At 43.2% G+C, this 25,304-nt stretch overlaps 1 protein-coding gene across 2 annotated transcripts; it reads right to left on the bottom strand.

The window, feature by feature from the left end:
* Positions 1-554: 554 nt before the first annotated feature.
* KIF20A (kinesin family member 20A) lies at positions 555-22,701 on the bottom strand. Of its 2 annotated transcripts, XM_040415698.1 has the most exons (20): positions 22,609-22,701; positions 15,889-16,071; positions 14,986-15,075; positions 14,781-14,900; positions 14,555-14,693; positions 14,241-14,422; positions 14,017-14,155; positions 13,722-13,922; positions 12,985-13,096; positions 12,750-12,818; positions 12,311-12,454; positions 11,959-12,124; positions 11,328-11,492; positions 11,107-11,246; positions 10,016-10,118; positions 9,013-9,223; positions 5,908-5,999; positions 3,822-3,878; positions 2,560-2,697; positions 555-1,192 (listed from the first exon to the last, which is right to left on the bottom strand). In XM_040415698.1, exons 2-20 carry the CDS (start codon positions 16,045-16,047, stop codon positions 884-886), a joined length of 2,736 nt encoding a protein of 911 aa, XP_040271632.1. In that variant the 5' UTR covers positions 16,048-16,071; positions 22,609-22,701; the 3' UTR covers positions 555-883. The 2 variants fall into 2 exon arrangements, with proteins under 2 accessions (XP_040271632.1, XP_040271633.1); XM_040415699.1 differs by lacking the exon at positions 3,822-3,878.
* Positions 22,702-25,304: the final 2,603 nt, after the last annotated feature.

Genomic DNA, 25,304 nt, shown 5'->3' with positions numbered 1-25,304 from the left:
GAAGTGGAGATAGCTGCGTACCCTGGAACTAGGGATGCAGGTGCTACTGTATACATGTTTTGCTGTGGGTGCATAGTACCTTACCACCACAGATCCAGGCCCTTTCTTTTCGTGTGTGTGCGTGTGTTTTTTGTCTACTTCTTCCCATTTTTACATTTATTGATTCGAATAAAGACTTTTTGGTTTTCAATTTTAGCGTTCCATATACCAGAATATATTGTGTAAAATAAGGTGACGCAAACCCAATTTGGCTATAACAGGCAAACAAAAGAAAAAGCATACAAGTGTGGTATTGTTGTAATAGTACTGACTTGCCGCACAAAGGGACGGTGCTCAGAGATGTCAGGAGATACTTGTCTCCAAACACCCCAGCAGCTATCCTAAGATGGTGCTCTGCCCCTTGCATCATGATGAGGCCACATGCTGTACACTGCAGGTTTCTGCAGACTTCTGTGTAAAACCACAGCCAGAATTACATATAAGCACAGATGATCAGAGCTGGGCAGCTGCACACATCCTGGGAAGAACAGAAAAATTCCCTGCAGAGAACTGTACAAAGGAGATTTATTGTGACAGCGTAAACACATGATGAATATTGCACTTATGAACCGCTTCAACTTCAAAACTGTAAAAATAAAAACTAATTTTAAAAACGTCCCACAAGCTGTGCATGAACTTACTTATAAAACAGGGGCATAAAATAAATGATATTGTAAGCAGTCATACATAGAAACAACTTCTGCATAGTCTTACACACAGGCATACCGGTCCCTTCACTATAGAGGATATAGAGCCTACTGAGATATGAATGCAATATACAGTTACTGCCATCAATTAGCAGCAATAGAGCGCTCTTTCAGAGTCCATTAGCAGCAGACAAAATTCAGTATTTGGTACCAAACGCAATCGTTTTGAGTACAGGGGATCGTCGAGCTCGCAGCACCCGGCTATAGGGACCGTTCTCCGCTAGTGTTTTTTGTCCAGGAGTCCTGGACAGGAGGTTGCGGAAAAAAGGTCGTTTCTCTGAACTTTGGTTCGGTTGTAGATTCTCATTATTCACCATGCGTTTTAGGCCAGATGTTCCTTGTAGTCTTTGCACAGTGTTGTACTGCTCTGCAATGCAAATTGCTTTCTTCCTCAGATCCATCTTCACCAGAACCATGTTGTTTTGCAGTTCTGATAGAGTCTTTTCCTAACAAAATGTACAATTTGTGTTATAACAATGGCTCTCTGTTTTTAACGCCTAAATAACTAAACATTTAATAAACTCAACTACCAGCATTTAACATGCACTTCGACAGGGATAAAAAAATAAAATAAAAAATTAAACCACATCCATATAGAAATGAAAGATTTCTGCAAAACTCTGGTGGTCTGATAAGACAGTATATCTTCTCACAAGAGGGCATAAAAGTGCTTCCCCCACTGCCCTATAAAAAGTCCCCCAGAGGCTACTATTGGGTAGGGTGCATCTTGATAAGGGATCACTCACTGCTAGACATGTACTCAAAGACATTTTGTCCAGTTGACAGACTTTGAGAGGGGGTGCATCATTGGACTGAGCACCAATTTCGATAAATTGCCTACCATCCAGGTCATAGTTATGAGGTGTTGGGAGCAGTGGCACACATGGCAAATAAGCTCCAGACAGCCCACCAGTGGAAAGTAGTGTTTGATCTGCCAACAAGCTTGAGCAGCTCCCACAGTATTGTTGCCCACAATCCAGACACTGGTGGCACACATTCCTGTCTCAGCCCAAACCATTTCCAGGTCTTAGAAGGAAAATTTAATGTCATGGTGCTAAATATGTGTCCTATGATTGACAGTCAGCCACTGTCACCTTCATCTGCAATGGTGTCATAAACGAGAAACCTTGACTGCTATGGACTGGAATCGTATTGACCTTAGTAACAAATCCAGGTTCGGTTTGAGTTCTGACTACGGTCAGGTTTGAGTATGGAGGCCTCGTGGGGAGCGCTTCAATCCTGCCTCTGCTGTGGAGTGACACACTGCCACAACTGCTGGTGTGATGTAGGAACATTTCCATCATTGGACTGAGCACCAATTTGGGGACTGGGTATTGCGGATGTGCTAGCGGCCATCTAACAACCCATGTCCTCAGCTCTATACACAAAATCCCGGTGACATGTTCCCTTTAAACATATGGGGTAAAGAAAGTTTTTGTTATCTTTCTTACAAAATTGTTAGATAGCTGGTATGGCCATATTACATTCTGAAGAGGTTATCGCCCAGTTTTGCACCTTGTATCTGTGGTTATATAGTAATATATCCTCCTCTATTATATCCATTTACAAGTAAGCAGAAAAGGAGTCTGATATGGAGATGGTTCCCAAAATGTAACTGTGAACTAAAACCATGCTGATCATATGTACAATAGACAGGACACCTATGGTTAGGAAAATATACTACCATGTGAAGTAAGTGCTTGCCATAAACTGCTAAATATTTTGCAGATAGTTCAGTATTTCTAGACACATGGCTCAGACATTATCTGAATAAGGATTTCCGAATCTGGACTACACAAGGACAGAAACCTACCTGTTTAGACAAAATCTCATCACAGCCAGCTAGGGCCTGTCTCATCCTCTCTCCTCCAGTTGTATGGCAGCACGCACGATCAACCTGCTGTAAGGAGGCCCCAAACTTCTGAATTTCTGTGCGCAACATTCTGATGTTCTATTGGGGGAAAAAAATAAAAATATACAAGATAATAGCTTTGAGATTATTCTTAGTAGGCACTATCCCACCACTAGAAGTCCTCCACCCACAGATCTACCCTAGGATTCTCACCCATTAAAAAAAGGAAGGGAGCAGGATTCTGTGCAAATAAAGGCAGGGATAGATACTACATCAGATTCTGGAGAGCAAGCAATTTGCTTTAAAAAAGTCAAATCTGTCATGCAGATTTTTTTGCATCAGTATTGCACTTAACAAATTAGAGCCCCCAGGTCTCTGAGGTAGAAGTAAAGATCTTTGCTTATTACGCTGATTACTTTGTAAAAAGTACAACCTTAAAAGGGACTCACCTTAAAAATAATGTCACCTCTCCTGACATGTCCATTTTAGTATATGGCTATTTCCCATGAAATCATTCTGAGCATCTTTTCTTATTCCTCTGTGTAGTACCATTCTTCTGCTATTCCTTTTAAATAGTTAAATAAGTTGACAACCAGGGGTTACCAATTCTCGCTCTCAAGGGGGCAAGTGTCACTACACTGGCAGCACTGATTGGACAGTGTCAGAATGTGCAGGAAAACATCCAACTGGTAACACACAGTGCTCAATTTAGTCAAACTTGTAGTAGGAATAGCAGAGGAATACTAGTCATAAGAATGGATGCTCCAGAATTACCAGCTCATCTAGAAGGCAAGTAGTTTCTAAAACAGATGTCAGGCACGGAGACATGTCCTTTAATCTACAGGCAGACAGTTTAACAGCAGGAGGAGCTGAGAAAATTGACTAAACAGAAGAGGGAAAAAAACAGACTTAAATGAATAAAATTGCAAGTTTCAGTAAATCTTTTCCCACAAAACTTCACATCAATATGCTCAGATCCTCCTGCTCTGTAATATGCCAGCTGTGGATCAGACATGTTCAAGGAGACAGGTTCCCGTTAAAGATTAACTGCTTTAACTAGTTTACAATAAGGAAAATTATATACAGAAAACAAGGGGCCCCATCATAATAGGTGTAATGCAAGGAAAGCAAGACAGGAAAGGACTGCAAAGCAATGGAATCATAGTTGCTCCCCAGAACCTTATGGTGAGTAAAAGGTGTAAGCAGACAATCAAGACGGTTACCCAAAGAGCTCTTGTGTGCTGAAAATCTGTGCACTTGTGACGAGAGCCCAGAAAATACTGTGGGAAAAGTAAAATATAGGAAACATTTACAGATATTTAAAAAGACTTCAATCCCCACAGATTGGGAATGACTAGTAAGCTAGCGAGCGAGCAGAGGTTCACATTCAGTCCAAAAGACCAAACATTACAATGCGTGGTGCACGACCATACTGGCTAGACAACAGTTAAAGAGGTTATCCCGGAAATGATAATGATTACCTTTTCTCAAGATAGTTCATCATTATCACATTGGCAGGGGTCAGCGTCCCGCCTCCCCAACCATCAGCTGTTCCAGGGAGCCGCCTGCTCCCAGCAGCTCCTCAAGCAAAGCGCCGTACTGGATAGCAGCTGTGCTTTGTAGTGCAGCTCAGCCCCATTCACTTCTATGGGGCTGAGCTGAAACTAGGCTGTGCGTCATCACATGGCCCAGGAAGAAGCCACTGCGCTGATAGACCGCTGGTCTCCAGCAGCCACTAAGAGGCCAATCTGATATTGATGGCTGATCCTGAGGATAGCAAATCCTGATATCCTGACGTTTGGCATACGGGCTTAGATGGTTTTGTACAAAATGCATTGACCAAGCATCTCGCTTTTTAAGCGTAGTATTAGCATCATAATTTTTGTAAGCATTGTTGTACTTTGTCTGATTTGCAGAGTGCTGCCGCATTGTCTCCTTTTTTTTTCCTCTTGATCCTGAGGATAGGTCATCAATATTAATTCCTAGATAACCCCTTTAGCCAAATGAGAGCAAAAGGCACAGGTTGCCACACATCTGGACAAATTAAGAGTTACATGAAATCAAAATGATCTGCGCAGTCTCCTTTGTAGCGGTGGTGCAGTGCGATTACAATTGCTGTCCCATTCACGTAAATCGCAATTACACTGCACCGCCGCTACATAGGAGATGGCACACAGGTGATATTTGCGAAAGCTGCACTCACAACTGCTTCAAAAAGCTGATTAGCAGTGGTGCCAGGAATGGGTCCCCAAGCCAATCTGATATTGATGACTTATCCTGAAGATAGATCATTAATATTAAGCCACTGCACAAACCCTTTGAAGAGCTTGTTCCACAATGAAATACTTAGTTTCTCTGTTAGATCAGTGTTCACTTGGATTGAAAATGAACTGAAAATAAACCTCCCGTGTCTAGACACTGATGTTATGCATTTATGGCCCACCCTCGCAGAGAGATGCTGAGGATAGGTCATCAGTATTAGGCCACTGCACAACCCCTTTAGAAGGGTTATCTGGAATTAAGAAAATGAATATACCTAAATATTACTTTATTATAAATATATTCTCAAATATCTTTCATTAATTATAATGGCTCATTTTCTCTGGGGAGCAATCATTAGGTGAAATAAAATAGACGCCATCCTACTAGTACACACATAACCTGTCCTAATCACATAGCATGACACAGCCACATCCCCACCTCCTCTCTGTGCTTCATGTCTCCTCATGAACTACAGAGATTCAGCTAAAGATATTAAAGTGTATTCAGGGTCATAATCCCTGCCAAGTAGAGCAGAGAGGAGGATGAGGCAGCTCTTTAGCTCAGTGTTGTGAAGTAACTTGTCCTCCAGAGCAATTAGGACAGGTTTTGTGTGCACTAGTAGGACGGCAGCCATTTTATTTCTCCTAACGATTGCTCCCTAGATGAGCCATTATAACTAATGAAAGGTATTTGGGAATATATTTATAATAAAAGTAATATTTATGTTTTTTCATTTTCTTAATTCATCGAGAACCCCTTTAAGTAGCTGCTTCTTTAGTACTGATAAAACTGGCAACGCCATTTCTTTCACTAGGTGTTGTTGATTCCTTACAGTCATTCACTCCTCTATAAAGTAGTATTGTGTCCATTTCAGCTACACTACAGGAAAAACCAGCAAGTCAGACGACTGCATGCTTTTTATTGTCCAACAAAGGTAGTCACTGGCCAATTATATTAATCTGAATATAATATCTTACCATCTGTATACAACGCATTTGCCATTGTACACACACCGCCACCTTGAGGCAAGACAATCTACAGACTTACCTTTTGTCCATCTTCAATTTTGCGATCTACATCAGCTGTAAAAGTTCTGGTAGATGAAGGTGGTTCTTGAACCGCTTTAAGTTTTTGTATTTCTGTAGTAGAAAAGTAAAGTAATGATAAGCAGCCACTTCCTTACATAAAAAAATAAAATAAAACTCACTTCATAACGAGAGTACAGCGTAAAACACTGGACCACTCTTCCGCACTCTGGATATTAACTTTTTGCAGCACCACGGGGATGTGGTGTTGACAATATGCAAATTGTATGGGGTGGGTGGGGGCAAATGATCATGGTAACAAGTTCACCCTCATTCAGGTTGCACTGGGCCATGTAGAGACAAGCTCCGATCAGCTTGTATATTTTCAAATCAGCGCAATGCAAGTCTCTTGAAAGCTTGGCAAGTGCTCCAATATTTTATTTTTCACTTTTGTCTAACGCTATACCAATTATTGGTTGGCTTAAAGGGAACCGGTCATCAACTTTATGCTGCCCATACTAACGGCAGCATAAAGTATTTATACAATTAGGCTGGGTTCACACGAGCGTGATAAAAAACCGTCTGTGGTACCCAGACCCGAACTTCACAGAAGTTTGGGTTAGTTGTAGTGTAGATTGTATTATTTCCCCTTATAACATGGTTATAAGGGAAAATAGCATTCTGAAAACAGAATGCTTAGTAGGTGATCAATTGAGGGTTAAAAAAAATAAAAATAATAAACTCACCTTTTCCTCTTGATCGCGTAGTTCCCGGTCTCTTCTTTAATGATGAACTACCGGCTAGGACCTGTGGTGACGTCAGATCACATGCTCCAATCACATGGTCCATCACCATGGTGATGGACCATGTGATCTGACGTCACCACAGGTCCTTTAGCCCACAGCTCATCATTAAAGAAGTAATCACCTACAATTGATCACCTACTAAGCATTCTGTTTTCAGAATGCTATTATTTTCCCTTATAACCATGTTATAAGGGAAAATAATACAGTGAATAGACTGTCACCTAGCAACCATGCGTGAAAATGGCACTGCATCCGCACTTGCTTGCGGATGCTTGCAATTTTCACGCAACCCCATTCACTTCTCTGGGGCCTGTGTTGCGTGAAAAACGCAGAATATAGAGCATGCTGCGATTTTCACGCAACGCACAAGTGATGCGTGAAAATCACCGCTCATCTGAACAGCCCCATTGAAATGAATGGGTCGGGATTCAGTGCGGGTGCAATACATTCACCTACCGCATTGCACCCGCGTGGAAATCTCGCCCGTGTGAGCGCAGCCTTAGACAGCACTCCGTTTGATGTGATGATTAGCGAATTCTATTCAGCCACACATAATTATGCACAATGTACAATTATGACATCGTTTCGGGCTAAATGAGAGCTCTTAATCAGGCTGGTGTACAAAAAAAACTAAACAAACGAGCAAGTAAATACATGACAATTTCTAAAAGGTAACGATATCACAGAATTTATAATGCTAGTAAGATTATATATAAATAGCTGGTAAATATACTGGTATTGAAAAATTATAGATGCCATGATGCAATAATATCACATGATGGTACAATTTATGGTATAAAGTACACCAGTGTACATAACAGTGCAGGCACAGAAAAGCTGAATACATATAAGTGAAAACCCAGGACAGCTGAGTACATAATTAGAATAGTGAAGGTGGAGATACCCAAGTGTATCCACAAGGAAGAAATACAGGGATCAGAGTATGAGGGAGGAAGAGTATAGAGTCCAGTAGTGAACACATCTACCCTGAGCTGTGGATTATAATATTACCCGAAGAAGGACCACATGGGACACAGGCGCTGGAGTTAGGGAAAGCTGACGCCATCTTAAATAGAACTAGGAGGGAGCTAATTGGTCAACGTGAAAAATGCGGGTGGCGCAGGCAAGACCGGGCATGGCATATAAAAAAAAAAAAAAAAACTAAAAAAGAACTGCAGAGCGCAAGCGCACCCGACGGTAGAGGGGCGGGGCGCAAGCGCAGTGCGGGCAGACCGCAATAATCAGTGAGCAGCAGCATAAAATAAAGACTGGTGAGTTAAAAGTAAGTGGTTGCCGAGAACAAACATCACGATCATTGCAGACTGGGCCTGGAAAAGTCACGGCGACCTGAGAAGAGTCCTGGTTAGTCATGAATTCCTGCTCTCCTGCTGATGACTGACAGTCTTCTACCTAGTTTTCTCCCTTTCTGTCTAGGAGAGAACTGCCAATCCTCAGCAGATGGACGGTGAGAGCAGGAGATTATAATAACTATGACTCTTCTCAGGTAGATTTGACTCTTTTCAAGGCCTGGGCTGTAACTAATATGATGCTGGTTCTCAGCAACAACTTACTTTTAGCTCATGAGTGACACACCGCTGAAATCAGCATTTCGGTCACTATTTTATGCTGCCCTCAGTGAGGTCAGCATGAAGTTGATGATAGGTTCCCTTTAAGGGAGCACTCACACGACCATATCAGTTTTGCGATCCACAAAGCAAAACACAGAAACCGGACATGTGTTCCGCATTTTGCGGATCAGCACGTAGCACCCTTTACATAAAAGCGTGAAACCCTAGTTGCACCAAATTGTGCCACTTTTTAGACACATTAGTATATCTGGGCCTTTGTTGCTATTAAATATGTATTAGTGTAAAAGAGTTAAAGGGGTTCTGCAGTTTTTAAAATCCTCTGGATAGATCATCAGCATCCAATTGGCAAGGGTCCGATACCCGGGATCCCTGCCGATCAACTGTTCTCTCGGTTTCCCTCAGGCCCAGTGATGTCACGACTAGTATCACTGGCCTGGGCGCTGCTAAGCTCTGTTCACTTGAATGGAGCTTAGCCGCGCCCAGGCCAGCGATACTAGTCGTGACGTCACTGGGCCTGCAGTAAACAGCGAGAAGGCCGCGGCGCTACTGCCAGCGCCACTGCCTTCTCAAACAGCTGATCGGCAGGGGTGCCGGAACAACGCGTAGATCAGAGGCTGATGATCTATCCAGAGAATAGTTCATCAGTTTAAAAGAACTGCAGAACCCCTTTAGGCGAATACAAAGCCACATCTTGTGAGCCAAAAATGCAGAAAAATTGGATTCCATCCTTACCCTCATTCTTTGAGCGTAATTCATCTTTCAATTCCAACATTTCCTGTTTGAGTCTGTTCAAATCAGAGTGTTCACTGCTTGCTATACGCTTAGACCTACGGAGAGTAGTGGTTTCCTTTTTGCTCATGCTGGTATCTAATGGTATAGAAGTGGTTTGGTTAGCAGCCTCTTCCAGAGCAACCTCCAGTTCCTGAATTCGTTGATCTCGTTCCTAAATAAAAAATAGGATTTGATAATTGTTTGCATGAAGTTGTAATACAGCGATAAGCTTCTGATCTTTCAATGGCATTTAAAAAGGGTATTCCTATCTCATAAAGGGGATATGCGACCAATTTAGGATTCAGCAATGCAGCCCCCTTCAATCGTTCTTTTCACAACACTAAATCTGCACTGTGGCCACTTAATTCTCAGGATCATGGGGTGTCCCAAATGTCAAGACTCCCAATGATTATAAAAGTTATGGCATATCCCAATTATATGCCACCACTTTACGAGATGTGAACAACCTTTAAGAACATTAATGTTATCTCAGAAAACTGACGATTTTTTAAAATGTTAAAAAAAACTCAAACATACAGAGTGTATTGTTCTAGTGATGAGAGCTATAGGTTCCCATTTTATGGCCAATTACCCAAATGTTCGAATACAACCACACTAAAACAACATAACTTGCTCATATCGTCAGCAAGGACACCATAGAGGAGGTGATGGGTGACAGAAAGTAGGATGAGAGAGAGCCTAAGAGTTAAGCTCCATTTACACGTCCGGGGTGTGTTGCGGAACAGATGAGGACCCATTTTGCGGACGTGTGAATTGTGCCTTAGGGAACCCAACACTGTACTAGGAAAGACAGCCTTATATTCAAACTGAAAGTAATTCAAAGTATTTTACATGCCGCTTTCGTGTTTTTTTTTGAGAAAAATATCAAAGTAAACAATATCTGGCTTGGGGGAGGGGTACCACAATTTTGCATCAATTTAAATGACCCAATACTGTACCGCACCTCCAGCTCTCGCATGTAATAGTTTGTAAGTGATTCCTTCAGGTTTTCCAGTCTACCCTCATGCATCTCCTCCAGCAAGTCTCGCTCATCCTCCATGGTTTCACTACAGAGGAATAAAGAGACTTTGAGACTGGACAAATAGAACCCCGCTATCGAGAGAGTGTATTGACATTACAGTATGGTTTGGAATGGCAACTCTTAGGCAGTAGCAAACAGCTGGATACATCATTGTTCGCAAGGTTTCAGAATTTGACATTTATAAGAAGTTGTGCTAGGTGCTGCAGATAAGTATTGCAGGACCAGCTACACCCCTCTCAATCAGTTCTTACCAATGGGGGCGGAGCCATCAGGCTAAAATTAGTTATGTCACCTCCGGGCCAGGGCATGCTCACTGAAATGCCCATTGTTGGCACGGCATCGCTTTAACTACTGTGCATGCTCCTGCAAACGGCGCAAAACCAGCGGCAATGTGGCGTTTGCCAGCGCATGCGCAGTAGAAAGTGATGCAGTGCCCACAATGTGCCCACGCGGGATCTCGGCCGGACCGAAGGATGACGCAAGGGAATAGGAGGGCGGGCATATGCAGAGGCTGGGGAACAATGAAAAAAGGCAGAGCAGCCTGGGCACTATAGAAGCAAGTGGGGCTGCATGAAAAACGCATCGCATCTGGAAGAAAGTGCGGATGCGATGAGTAATTCACTGATGGTTGCTTAGAGATGTTGTTTGTAAACCTTCAGTTTATCACGCGCGTAAAAAAACATTGCAAAAAACTGAACGCAATTGCAGACAAAACTGACTAAACTTGCTTGCAAAAGGGTGCGAGTTTCACTGAAAGCACCGGAGCCAATCGGCCACACTTGTGTGAAAGAGGCCTAAGAGTGAAATTTTCTGGAGGGCTTTCCCAAGTTTAATGTGATTCTTCGGAGCTCAAGGCAAAACCATACAGGTTTACAGTTTTTAACCAGCTGCAGTATGTGTTCTGTACATGTAGAAACAAATGTGTTTGGAAGGTAGGTTTGGTGCGTTGCAAGCCAAATCAAACAAATTCCAAGATTGAGAATCAAAATTAAGAGTTTGACAATGTTTCTTACCTGAACTGAGTCTTTTGCTGCTGCATGATTTCCATCATGTCATTACAGACTTCCTTCCTGATTCTTCCCTCCATGTCAAGATTTTCTTGACTTTTGTTAATCAGAAGTTGTTTCAGACTTTCAATAACCTGCAGCAGTTCCTGTGGAAACATTAACAAGGCTAAGCATAAAATAATATAAAAAAAAAAAATAAAGTTTTTACGGCGTAACAAAAAACCAACTTCTCTGTTAAAGGTGGTGATATCCACTTCACTGCTGTCTTCCTCATCAGATCCCTCTTCGGCATCTTCATCATCCGTATAACTGCGATTAGCCAGCACGCTACTCTCTTTAATGAGGGACTGAATAGTTGGAAGATTCACCTTCATTGGTGGTGCCTGGACTAACTGTAAAAAATATAGATCTTAGATCTACAAGTCTTAATGTCAGCAACACAAATGATTCCTGAACGCTTTACTAAATATCTATAGTCACTAAATAACCATTTTTGTCAGACCCATTCATTTCATTGGGCGATTTTACTGGAAAATAAAGACCCATGCGATTTTATCTGCCCAAGTCAATGGTTTGCACACTGACCAGCGAGCCTCCCTACAGGTGAACACTTCTTGTTCTAGTGATCACATCTCAGCAATCATTACATTATCAACAAAATTACAATGACAGTAAGCTCTCTATTATAGACCTGGAGGCAGATAACACAGGATCCACCATTGATAATCGGTGATCATCACAGGTCAACTCACTCGATTGCCCTGCACAATGACCTTTGCACAGGCCATGCCTAGAACACTACAGGTCGGAACGTGGCACCATGTTTAAAGTGAGAGGGTTCCCTTTATGATCATTTACCTGGCTTGCAATAGAGGAGAACTTCATGGCATGTAGGGTCTCGTCATAGGTTGAAGCGCATTGATTTATATTTACAATCATGCAAGATTTCCCCCTCCCGGTGAAGAAGGTTTGAAAGACACGGGTTAATTTACTGTCCCTGAATGGGACCACATTCTGCCTCAGCCTAGGAGAAGAGAGCAGCACTGTGAGAAGCATTTTTTTTTTTTACTCGGAGTATGCAGTTCAACAATGTTACACAATAGTGAAAGTCCCATTCACACTATAATGTTAGGAAATGCAGTGTTTGAACCCAGCACATAACGTACATATGAACCAGAGAATAAAGAACGTACAGAATTAGTCATCTTACTTGTTTTGCTGATTTTGTCTCAGTGCAGCGATGCAGCGGCCCAGAGTATGAAGAGAGGTGTTAATATTTGTTGCTTCCTTTAGACGATCACCACTTCTCTGGTCTTTGCATCGTTCAGATCCAGCTAAATCACAGAAACTTAGTCTGTCAAAAAAAACAGCAGGAAAGGGAGGTTAAAAATCCAAGGCAGCACCAACAGTATAGAAAATCTGGAGTGCCTCCAGTCCAGACGTGACCAACCGTCAAAATATATAAAAGAAGAAACACGGCAGCACTTTCAAAAATGGTGCAAAAATAAGTGAAGTCCTTATTCACCCACGCAACGTTTCAGTCCTCATTCAAGTTTTTTTTTTCTCCCAACCAAAGAGAATAGATTTACGCTAACACACACCTACTTGCATTAAATGTGTAATGACCCAATTAAATTCATTGTACTTACTCACTAATCTTTGGAGTGAAATCATTATTGCCCTGCAAGTGGAGAATCCGAATAGAGAAGATGCTATGACTGAAAAGGGCGAGAAAATAAAAGACAAAAATCAGGATGTTACCTTCTAGTATTTCTGTACTTACCTACAAGATTGTCAAAAACACCCATAATTCTTTACCACTAAATACTCTAACGTAAATGTATTGCTCTGAATGACCACAAACTAATGAAAAATACATCTCACCTTCGGCTGGAATTTTGGTTTAGGTGGGTGCTCGCAAAGCTCTGATTTTTTCTTCCAACCCTCAGCAGTTTCCATGCTTCATCAGCGCTTTGAACGTTGATCCAGTTTAGATCTAATGTAGAAATAATTCTTGGTAATATTTTCCTCATGTTTGATGCTATTCTGCGATTTATTACAGAGACTTTTTTCTTTCTATATGCATCCTAGAAAGTCAACTATTTCCCTTCCTGTCTCTGTTTGCAAGCAGCAGGAGACCTCTCCCACTGCTGTCTACAATAAACGACCAGGAACACCAAGTTCTAACCCCAACCTTCTTCTCAAATCAGGGTTAGAATTCTCAGCCCATAGAAGAAAAGAATTTCGGACAGTGTCCACGTTGCATCCGTTTTTCATTTGCACTGCTAGGCTGAAAGTTTATTTCCGGATAGTCTCCTAGCAAGGACCCATGAAAAAACAAACAGACAATAAAAAGGTAATGGGCCTTGAAAACGGACCAAAAGTAAAAAAAAAACCCACACACGTTGAATATACCCATTGAATCCAATGGATCGTTGTGCTGCCTGAAGCTCAAGTACAGCACATTTCTGCGATTCACTGATGTGTGAATAAGGCCTAATCATGGATCTCTAACCTCTATCTCAAGTAGTAACTAACACCTGTGTTCCCTGAATAATTTCTCAGACTAATATTAATAATAATAATAATAATAATAATAATTTGAATCCAAGCCTTATTACCTTTAACATAAGGATTTCCATTCCTGTCCTCGCATAGCCTCAGTGTGGTTCTTTTGCGATGTAGCGTAGAGGGCAATGGTTCTAATAAATCATACACAAATTCATTGTAAATTTCAAAGTACGACACCCAAATTGAGATCTGCGCATCAGCAGGGTCCTGGAGCGAAATAGCATCTTGAGGTCCCCAGTGTGAAGTAGTTTCTAGTATGCAGACAAAAGGGTTAAAAGTTAAATTGCGGATTATATTTTATCGGAATACAAAGAGTAGGGAGAAAATTGCTCAATAGATGGTTACCTTCAAGCTGAATGCTGGTTTGGTTATCATGGTTTGTACAAGACAGCCCACCAATACCACTGTCAAAGCTCATGCTAGTGCCAGCTCGCAACTGAGATTCATTGCCGCCACTTCTTTTCATAGGCATGAAGAGTTGTTCCTGCAAACGCCAGAACATAAGCTTTACGAATCACAAATCTCTCCTTCATTTAGTAGCGTACTGACACGGGTTTCGCTGCACCAACCTCGCGCAAATTAGAGAGCACAGAGATTTTCTTCAGCTCCTCTTGGCGCACTTGTTTGCTATCCAGCCAGATAACCTCATTGGAAAGGGGCTTGAGATCAGAACTTTTATACAGACGGTCTTGTACACTGTTGAAAATGAGGGATATGGAGCGAGGAAGAATACCACCATCCTTGCTAGTGCCTGTGGAGTTCAGGAGGGGGGGGGGGGGGGGGGGGGGGGGTGGAGGAATAATAAATAACTTTTGTATATAACACACACACACAGGAGAAAAAAATAAATAAATAAAAACCAACAATTTGTATTAAAACTTGCCTTGTATAGTGTATGTTTTGCCCGAGTTGGTCACCCCGTATGTATAAACCAGCCAATTTTGACCATTTAAGACATCTTTTACCACGTGCCTCATAGTTCCATCAAAAAACTGCTTTTGGTCAACATCTGGAGCAAAAATCTATAAAAAGATAACAATTAAAATTAAAGACTTTGAACCTGTGCAAAGATGATATATGTTTGCAGTGGTTTAAAGATGTTACCTTACCTGAGAAAATGTAAATTTGTGTACACTCTGGCCCTGCCCACGTTCAGTGTTTTTCATTGCAAAAGACTCTTTAGGAGCTCGTAAGACCAAAGTCTCCTGATCCTCTACCACAACACAACCCTGGGGGAATAAACTGGAAGTTACTCAAAAGCACACAACCAACTAATTTGGAACACACATTACAAAAATGGCTCCTTTCCCTTACCTGCTCTTCTTTTTTCTCCAGTTCACCATCTACAAATGGTCTAATCCTGACATATACCATAACTTTATCACTGCTTTCATTGGTGGAGATCTGAAAAGTAGGGGGGGGGGGGGAAGAAAAAAAATACACAATAAAAAAGTCACTTAGATAATATAAGAACTGCTTATTCACCAACAGATCTGCTAGTGATAGCATACTGTATTGCTGCTATGAGCTCTTATGATTTAAGAAAGCCAACGCACCGCAAGATGGCAGGGTAAGGATCTGTTCACATTATATCAGCAGTATTTCTTGACTTATGCCACTGTAAACACGTATGTGTCAAATGTGTTTACATAATCTTACAAGGGTAACGCAAGTATTCTTCAATGGACATCCTGGTCCTTACGATGCAATATTTTTCTATACTTTTTCCTTTATCAATTGGAATAATATATATAAAACAAAAAAAAAAAACAAAAAAAAAAAACAAAAAAAAACAGACTAGATAGTTTAATCGGGTTCTCCAGGAATTACTGAACATAGCTTTTTACAGGTTGTGCCACACTGCTTATGGAAGGGGGGGGGGGGGGGGTCTCCCTTTACTACTGTACTCCAGCGCCTGCCTTCATCCTACATTGCTCCTGTCAGGCTGCTCAGCCTGCATACAGAGGAGATCCGATCTGCAAAAAGTTGCCAGGCTGAGCAGCCTGACAGGAATGCTCAAACTGTAACATGAAAGCAGGTGCCAAAGCGCAGAGGTAATGAAGCCCCATGCCATCCATCTCAAACCCCTTCCACCCCCATGCAGTTCAACTCATTCCATTTATATTCTAGTACAGCTTACTGATGGCCATGTCCAATAATTCCCAGAGAACCTCCTTAAACATGTTTTCACAAGGTCTGAAGTACATTTGTTCATACCAGAGAAGCATGTCCTAGTCCTGGGGAGATGCACGAAAAATCATCAAGAAGATCTTTACGGATACCCGCCACACAATCAGCAGCAGTAGATTCAAAGACTGGAGAATCTTCATCTTCGGACAGCACCCCAAGACCCGGAGAAATTATATTACATGTCATGTTGTGGAACGTCAATTTATTTTCCTAAAAAAAAAAAAAAATTATAATAATTAAGTGATTATAAGTACATAAGTAGTGTTTACAGTAGGATCCCATGACCCCAATCATAGGTAACTTCTATTTTCCGTCTTCTCTATATGCATCTGACTCTTGAGCACTTCAGAATTAAAGAGAACTACAGTTACCATGTTTCAAATATGATGACTTCTGCATATATGGTATGTTTGTGTGTAGATGTGTCTTCATCTACGGCCTTTGAAGTCACCTTTTGGCCTTTCACATCTCAGCAACCAGATAAGGCTCGTTTCACATTTGCGCTCTACATCTCCAGCAGAAGAGCAGACTGTCAGAGATGTCTGAATCCGGCATTGCCTGATGCCAACTGACATCCGCCAGCTCCATTCACTATAATGGGGAACCGCGGAGATCCGCAAAACATGCTGAGAAGCAGCTGAAAGAAAACCACTGCGCGCAGGATTGTGATCACAGCCGGTCCCCATTATTGTGAATGGGGCCGGACAGTGACGCACTTGCTCCCGGGAATGCCGGTATGCAGAGAGATCTGGCAGGCAGTGAAACAGGCCTAAGACAGGGCATAAGAGAGAGTCATGAATCCAGTTAGCTAGACCAGGGCCGAGGTTAATTTCAAGTATACGTTAAAACATACAAAAAGGATACAAAAGCATGGTGCGCTATGCTTTTGCATCCTTCCCCCCCCCCCCCAATGTATATTTAAAACGTATGGGGAAAAACGTGATGTGAACCCACCCTACCATGAGAGCAGAGCTCCGCTACCTCCAGAATTTCCACAGAAATGAATGGAGTGGCCGCACGCATGTGCAACAGGCCACTCCGTTCTTTCCAGGGGGTACAGGCCCCCTTTTCTCGTGATTGGTGGGGTTCCCAGTGATAGGACCCCCACCGATCTAGTAGTTATCCCCTATCCTGTGGATAGCAGATCACTTCTAACAACCAGAATACCCCTTTAATTATGCATCTAGACCGCAAAGACAAGCCCACCTGCTCTGATCCCACAAATTATTGACCAAGTCACTGCTGGCTATAATAGAAAGGCGTCCGCACACACGATACATCTCAGCTTGCTTCTTATGGGGCTTTGTAGCCACCGATCGGTCAGAATGTCCAGCTGTCACAAGACCTACAATCAGCATGGAGCACAAGGATATGTCCTTACAAGCCAGCACCATTTGGTGCATGCGCTATGAAGTCTTGGCTTCCTCTCCACTAAGCTTCAGCGAATCGAGTTTCGGATCATAGATCCAAAGAAGATTCGTTTAAAACCTTTGTTTATAATGCTGCTTCCGTACAACATGACTTCAGATCTATGATCCAAAGATCGATTCTCTTAAGCCTAGTCAACACATTTGGAGTGTGGGATCCCAGATTCTTTTCTATGTCATATCAGTAAATATTGTTGTTTTTTTTGTCTTTGAGTTATTTCTTTTTTTATGCTTCTCAAAAAACTGAACTGTAGTGACATGCCCAGTGTGAATGTGCGCTAACATCACCTGTTGCCTATGTGGATGCCATTATTTTATGCTCGATCCCATCTGTATTGCTCAGCCTTTTCCAATCCTGCAGGGCTGTCAGGTTTGAGCAGCTCACTTGGCGGCACTCCTTCCCTCCATACCAAACGTGTTAGTCAAGATTTTAATATAAGCAATCCTTATATAATGGAAACTTAAAGCGGCGGATCCAAACACTTCAACGGCTAGGAATTTAAGACTCCAGACATTTGTGGCAGCAGCATATTCCCCCCTACCTATTAAAGGGGTTATCCACGAATTTTATATTGAGGACCTATGCTCAGGATTGGTGTGGATCTAACTTCCAGGAGAACACCCCCCCCCCATGATCAGTTGTTTAAAGAGGATGCTGAGCTCAGTGTGTCTCCAGTGAGCGTTGCAGTCTCTTCACAGCTTACCAAGCGGAGCGCCATACACTGGATAGCACATGTGCTTGGTATTGCAGTTCAGACCCATTCACTTCAATGGGACTGAACTGCGCCTAGGTCACATGACTGATGTACGGTGATGTCACTGGCCTAGGAAGAAGCCAAAGCGTTCAGGGCTGATCAGTGGGAGTCTGACTCCTGCCGATCTGATATTCATGACCCATCATAAGGTTAGGTGGTCATCAATACAAATACAAAAATTTAAATTCCCAGATAACCCCTTTAAGAACACATCTGCTCTGCTGAGCAGAGAGTGTACGTCTACAGAGGGAGTTGTGTAGCTGAATGATCTGACAAATCTCATGTACACTTTGTGTATTTTTTTCCCGTGTAGATTCAGAAGTCCACAGCACATAAATTGCTTGTGGATTTTAAGTGCAGATTTCACTCTATGAATGCAAAGTTTAAGATCCGTGCAAATCTGCATCAAAACCTTCACGTAACACATTCAGATTTTTTTGTAGAACCGCAGTGAAATCTGCATGAAAATCCATCTGAACATGCTGATCCCCATGTTGGAGGAGAGTTGGAGATCTCCATACACAGCTTCGGCTACTCACTAAATTCGACAATTTAGATGAGGGTCCTCTTCTGTATGGGCATCTTTGGGGCTTTGCCTGTCCTTCAATTATGGCCAGTTGTTCACATATTTAGCATCCGGCAGCGTACAATAAAGCTGGAGGGAATCAGAACTGATCTCACCATTTTCTATGGAGAAGAAGCCATCTCATGGCCATTTTTTCTTGCCTAGAAACAGGGTGAAATGCTTGCAAATACATGGGCCATTTCCCTAAGGTCTGGCTCAAACGTAGAGGAGACACTGATGCCCATATAACCCTAGGGTTAGTGTTCCAGCCATGTCTGGATGAGGACATAAGGGGATGACTGGCAAATGTGTCATGTCTAGTGTTGCGCCAACTTATGTTTCAAGTTCGACGCATCTAAGAATTCCAGACCAGAAGTTATTGTCCGTGGTAGCAGAATCCATAACGCCGAACCTTGTACGCAAACCTGAAACATAAAAGTTAGCTCATCCCTAGTCGAGTCCATATACACGCAGGAGCTGTACATTTATATCCAAGAAGTCACAGAACAGATTTTATCTTGTGATTAGCATGACTGTGTCCATGGAGAAGATTCGGATGGCTATAATATGGCTCCATATAGGAGTGATGCCAAGAACAGGATCATCAACAGGAACACCACTGAGGAAGGGGCAAGCTTCAGCCCAGAAACGCGTATGGTATCAGCAGCTATTACCACGCAACAAATCGATGGATTCCGTCTAATTAAGACTTTGGACCTAAGCAGCCTTCCCCCTTTTTTGAGCTTGCAAGCTAACAAAGTCGTACGTCTCTGCAGCAATACCAATCCAAGGCTGTTCAGCTTCTCTACGTATCTCATCGATCACGTGGACTCACTCTGATCACATGACAAGATACGATTACGTGGAACAGCGCGGAAGGTCCTAGAGACACAGCGGGAGAGGCATTGCACGCCAACCAGAAGATTCAGTGAACCACTACACAGAGGGTCTTCAGGAGGGGTAAAGTAACATATGAGCGGCGTTATCAACGAACCATTCCTCTACCCTAGCTGTATATAAAGTGTATACTTCCATGAAATTACACTCTGCAGCCTATATTTCCTATTGCTACTATATGCAGCTGATGATCTGTGCATATTGGAGCAGATAAGGAACCTACGCTCTATATATTTTCATACCTGGGACTGAAGACTTATCTGATTTTTGAGCAGGTTCCCCAGGTATCCTTTTTGGACATCCTACTGCTATACCCTCTGTTTTCAGTACATTGCAGGGCTAATCAGCGAACAGTTGGTGATATTTTTATGTGCGATTTATCTAATGTTTTATTCCCTATTTTTTTTTTTTTTTAGGTGGATCCACTGCTTTTTTATCGTAATATGTTTTAGGATACAGAGTTTGCCACACTCTTCTAGTGCTTTACTTATCTGTTATAATAAATTCTAATTGCTTCATTTCAGTTCGTGTCAGTCTGGCTCTGGCTATCTGAGTGCCCCCTACCATTTTATCTCCATACAAGAACAGGATCATAACATAACAAGCCTTTACAGAACAGAATCCAGCGTTATTCTTGACAGCAAATATATAGGCGTTTGAGACGCAGGTCTTAATATAGGCCCATAGCTGGCGGAGGATGCACCGCCCAGTGCCAGTTCTAAATCTAAGACAGCTTCCGAAAAAGCATTGGGTGAAAGTCCCTTTATCAGTAAACCATGCCAGATAACAGGATCTCATCCAGCAGAGGACACTCCAATTTAGTTTAAACATTTACCCGTACAGAAGAGACTTTATATTAAAGGTTACATTTTTCTTTACTGCACTATTCAATGCAGAAAAAAAAATAATATATATATATAAAAACACACAGCAATGCCTTGTGCATGTAAGGGTATAGCTACACCGGTCACATCGGCGATCCCTTATAAATGAATGCGGTTGCAACGCGACTTGCACACATGCCATGACTGCTATCCATGGATTGCAAAAAAATCGAGCTAAGTAGGATTTTTTTGTGATCCAGTGGCTGCAATCGAGGCATTTGTGCGCCTCACACTGTGACCCGTGTAGCGCAGAAAATATGCACCCAAAACATACAAAGAAACGGCACCATTTATAATGGTTTTTATTATCACCTGTTGAAAAAAAGATTGTTCTACGCATCAAAAAGTGTGAACTCAGGCCACAGACACAAGCAACAGTTCATACATCGGCCGCATAAGGGCGCATACACGCAGCCGCGATTTGCGGTCCTTAAGTCGCGGATCCCGGCTGAGCGCATGCCACCATTTTTTAACCTCTGTAGAAACGTCATATCCTTGGCAACAGATAAAAAAAAAAAAGATTTTTTTGCAGGGTTCAGAACAGACATATGATGTGGCCCATGGACGGTGTGCTGGCCGCATCGTTTGCGGCCCTGTTGAAATAAATGGGTCTGCAGCCGATGCTCAGAAAAAGCAGCTTGCACGCAGACTGAAACTACAGGACGTGTACTTGAGCCCTAAGGCTACTTTCACATTAGCGTTTTTCTTTTCCGGCATTGAGTTCCGTCACAGGGACTCTATACCGGAAAAGAACTGATCAGTTTCATCCCCATGCATTCTGAATGGAGAGTAATCCGTTCAGGATGCATCAGGATGTCTTCAGTTCAGTCTTTTTGCCTTTTCAGGACGGAGATAATACCGCAGCATGCTATGGTTTTATCTCCATCCAAAATTCCGGAACACTTGCCGGAATGCCGGATCTGGCAAAACTAATGCGTTTTTTTGCAGTCTGCGCATGCTCAGACTGCAAACAAAATGTGAAAAATAAAAATGTCGGATCCGTTTTTCCAGATGACGCCGGAGAGACGGATCAGGATCCTGATCAGTCTTACAAATGCCATCAGTTTGCATACGTTTTCACGCATCCAGCAGGCAGTTAAATGAGTATTCCCATCTTAATGATTTAACAGTGATCATTTTTCTAAAGATATTTAATTAACTAATTCCCACCCCTGAGAAGAAAACAAACATATACTTACCTGACTGTTGTCTTCCGTCTCCCCTGGTTACGGCCACCGCTCTTACCAGGAATCGCGGTGGCCGCGCTTGCGCAGACGACATCTTCTCTTCTCCCGGCCGGAGTCCCGAAAGCGCACGCCGAGGCCGCGCATGCGCTGTGATTTCTTCCTGGCCAGTATAGTATACTTGCCAGGAAGAAGTCACCAGGGCGCATGCACGGCGGAGTGCGCGTTCAGTCCAGCGCGCAGCCCGGCCGGGAGAAGGCTTCAATCAAGAAGGAGCCCGCCCCCTGCCAAAAACAGGAAGTGGACAGTGTGCCAGGAGCAGGTAAGTATGAAACTGCGTGATGAGAATACCCCTTTAGGGCGACAGAACCGCCTGCTGGAATCCTCTGCCGCAAGTGTGAAAGTACCCCAATATGCACTATACTTTGTGACAGAATCTGCAAAGCAGATGCGAGAATGGCCTAAGGTTATATTCACACAGTTTATATTTCATCACATATTCCGCTCATACATCAAATGAGGCTAAAGTGAGGTCAGCGTCAAAATTCTGCCGCGATTCCTTGTCGTATACATGTCGGATTTATCGTCAGTGTATTTTAAACCATCTGCACATTCCCAATGAGTATGATCAGAGGAATATTTTCACATGTATTCCTGCGCTGAACACACAGTCAGCACCAAAATATGTCCCATGGATTTCAATGGGCGTTACATGGTATAGTTCACACACTGCATCATTTTCCCAAGCACAGATTTGAAACCAAGGGGAAAAACAAAACAAAAAAAAATATAACACTTTTTAACCTGCGCCAGGCCCCATAAAATAGATGCAAAAACCACAGCATGCAGACTGCAAATCCGCCTCACACATCAGGGAACATAATGTAACTGGGCAGACAGCTACCCAGCTTCATAACCATCTGGTCATAAAGTCACACATGACCGCGTAAAACGTACAGTATACAATACAGGTATAGACGGGGAAACTATATCGCGCTGTATACACATATATACCCACCCGTGCCGCACACTTACCTGCCGCTATAAGGAACAGCTAGCTACCGCTGCACTAGTGCACTCGTGACTGACCGACTGTTACTGCACTTTCAAACCAGGCGCTGCGGCTTCTAGCCAATCACAATGAACTACCTGCGAGTCAGCCAATCACAGAGCGGGACATTCTAAACTGTCCAATCAGAACAGGATGCAGTGCAGTCAACCTTGCCTGCTGGGAGGGTTTGTCTGAGCGAACAAACAGGCAGTGAGGGCGGCGGTGCTCGGCTCAGTGATGTCACATTACTGTGTGGTCTCTTCTGTTGTACCTCTGATGTTTAGCATCTGGCCCTGCGTTTATAGTAGTGTACAGCTATGTCTCCATGTACCTGACTGTGTACTGTGCTGCTCTATTGGTAGCCAAAACTAGGAGACTGAGTGGGTCGAAAACACAGAAGAGGTGCAAATCTATCAGGGTCATTCACACGACTGTGTGTGTTTTGGGGTCCGCAAAACTTGGATCTACCCATTGTAACAATGCCTATAGGACATTTTCTATATTTTTACAGACATGGACAGCACACAGTGTACTGTCTGCATTTTTTGCGGACCCATTAAAAGGAATGGGTCTGCATCAAATCCACAAAAAATGCGGATCAGATGCAGAGTAAAAATAGGGTCGTGTGAAAGGGGCCTTAGGGTACTTTCACATTAGCGGCAGGCTGTTACGGCGGGTGAACAGCCTGTCGGATCCGTCCTGCCGCTAGTTCACGTGGCCCCCTGGACTTCCGCTCCGTCCTTATTGACTATAATGGGGGCAGAGTTCCGGCGACAGTGCACAGCGAGAGGCAGCCGGACTAAAAGTACAACATGCAGTACTTTTAGTCCGGCTGCCTCTTGCCGTGCTGCCGCCGGAACTATGGTCAATGGGGACGGAGCAGCAGGCCGGGGGCACACGTGAACTTGCGGCAGGACAAATCCGACAGGCTGTTCACCTGCCGAAACAGCCTGCCGCTAGTGTGAAACTAGCCTTACGGTAGGGCCGCACTCGGTGTAAATGCTACTGATTTTCCGCAGAGGAATTGTACGTGGAACATTTGCACTGTAAACTTTACAGTAACGGTGAAGTGGGGGAGATTTAAAAAAAAATCTGCACATAACTTGACATGCGGTACAGATTTTCAATCCACAGAATATGTCTATGTTGCAGTTATTGCCTGAGAATTTTAGAGGGCCTTTCATGTTTTTTTTTTATTCTAGATAAATACCTTAACTTGTGCGGTATCCCCCGCTGATGCTGCCACCCTGCCTGTTTTTTTAAAATATCGCTCCTGCGCCCCACTGTGCCCCCGTGTATTTTCCCCACTCAGTATGTTAATACTGAGCACCGGTACAGGGAGGAGGAGACGCCAGGGTTTCTCAATGGGCGTCTCTTTCTCCCTGGCTGTTCCGCGATCCAATCAAAGCAGAGAGCGTCACAGCCAGGGAGAAGGAGACGCCCATTGAGAAACCCTGGCGTCTCCTCCTCCCTGTACCGATGCTCAGTATTAACCACCTCAGTTCCCCTAGCTTAAACCCCCTTAAAGGGACACTGACAGGGCCAATAAGCATATTGAGGTGTATATATATGGCAGTACAGGTCTTATAATGGGTATTACAATCATCTAAGTATCCCCCCTGTCCACCTTATACATACAGTAAACTTAAGTTTTATAACCTGCTCCATTGGTCTTCAATCTGCCCAAGGGGCGGCGTTTCACCTCTCTTGCGCCCAGCCAGCCTCCCCCAACTGCCGCTTTGAAGCGCCGCCCAGCTCATGAATATTCAGTTTGCTGGGCGGCTTCTGCAGTCCCCGCTCTGAAGCGCTGCGCTTAACAGTGCCCTGCGCATGCGTCGGATCTTGTGAAGTCGGGGACAGTAAGCGCCGCCCAGCGAAGTGAATATTGATGAGCTGGGCGGCGCTTACTGTACCGGACTTCACAAGATCCGGCGCATGCGCCGGGCACTGTTAAGCGCAGCGCTTCAGAGCGGGGACCGCAGAAGCCGCCCAGCAAACTGAATATTCATGAGCTGGGTGGCGCTTCAAAGCGGCAGTTGGGGGAGGCTGGCTGGGCGCAAGAGAGGTGAAACGCCGCCCCTTGGGCAGATTGAAGACCGTTGGAGCAGGTTATAAAACTTAAGTTTACTCTATGTATAATGTGGACAGGGGGGATACTTAGATGATTGTAATACCCATTATAAGACCTGTACTGCCATATATATACCTCAATATGCTTATTGGCCCTGTCAGTGTCCCCTTAATGACCAGACCACTTTTTACAATTCTGCACTACACTACTTTCACGGTTTATTGCTCGGTCATACAACTTACCACCCAAATGAATTTTACCTCCTTTTCTTCTCACTAATACACTGTGCGCAGAATTATTAGGCAAATGAGTATTTTGACCACATCATCCTCTTTATGCATGTTGTCTTACTCCAAGCTGTATAGGCTCGAAAGCCTACTACCAATTAAGCATATTAGGTGATGTGCATCTCTGTAATGAGAAGGGGTGTGGTCTAATGACATCAACACCCTATATTAGGTGTGCATAATTATTAGGCAACTTCCTTTCCTTTGACAAAATGGGTCAAAAGAAGGACTTGACAGGCTCAGAAAAGTCAAAAATAGTGAGATATCTTGCAGAGGGATGCAGCACTCTTAAAATTGCAAAGCTTCTGAAGTGTGATCATCG

The sequence above is a fragment of the Bufo bufo genome, chromosome 1 (assembly GCF_905171765.1).
Source record: "Bufo bufo chromosome 1, aBufBuf1.1, whole genome shotgun sequence".
Taxonomy (NCBI): domain Eukaryota; kingdom Metazoa; phylum Chordata; class Amphibia; order Anura; family Bufonidae; genus Bufo; species Bufo bufo.
This window is presented reverse-complemented; position numbering and strand designations above follow the sequence as displayed.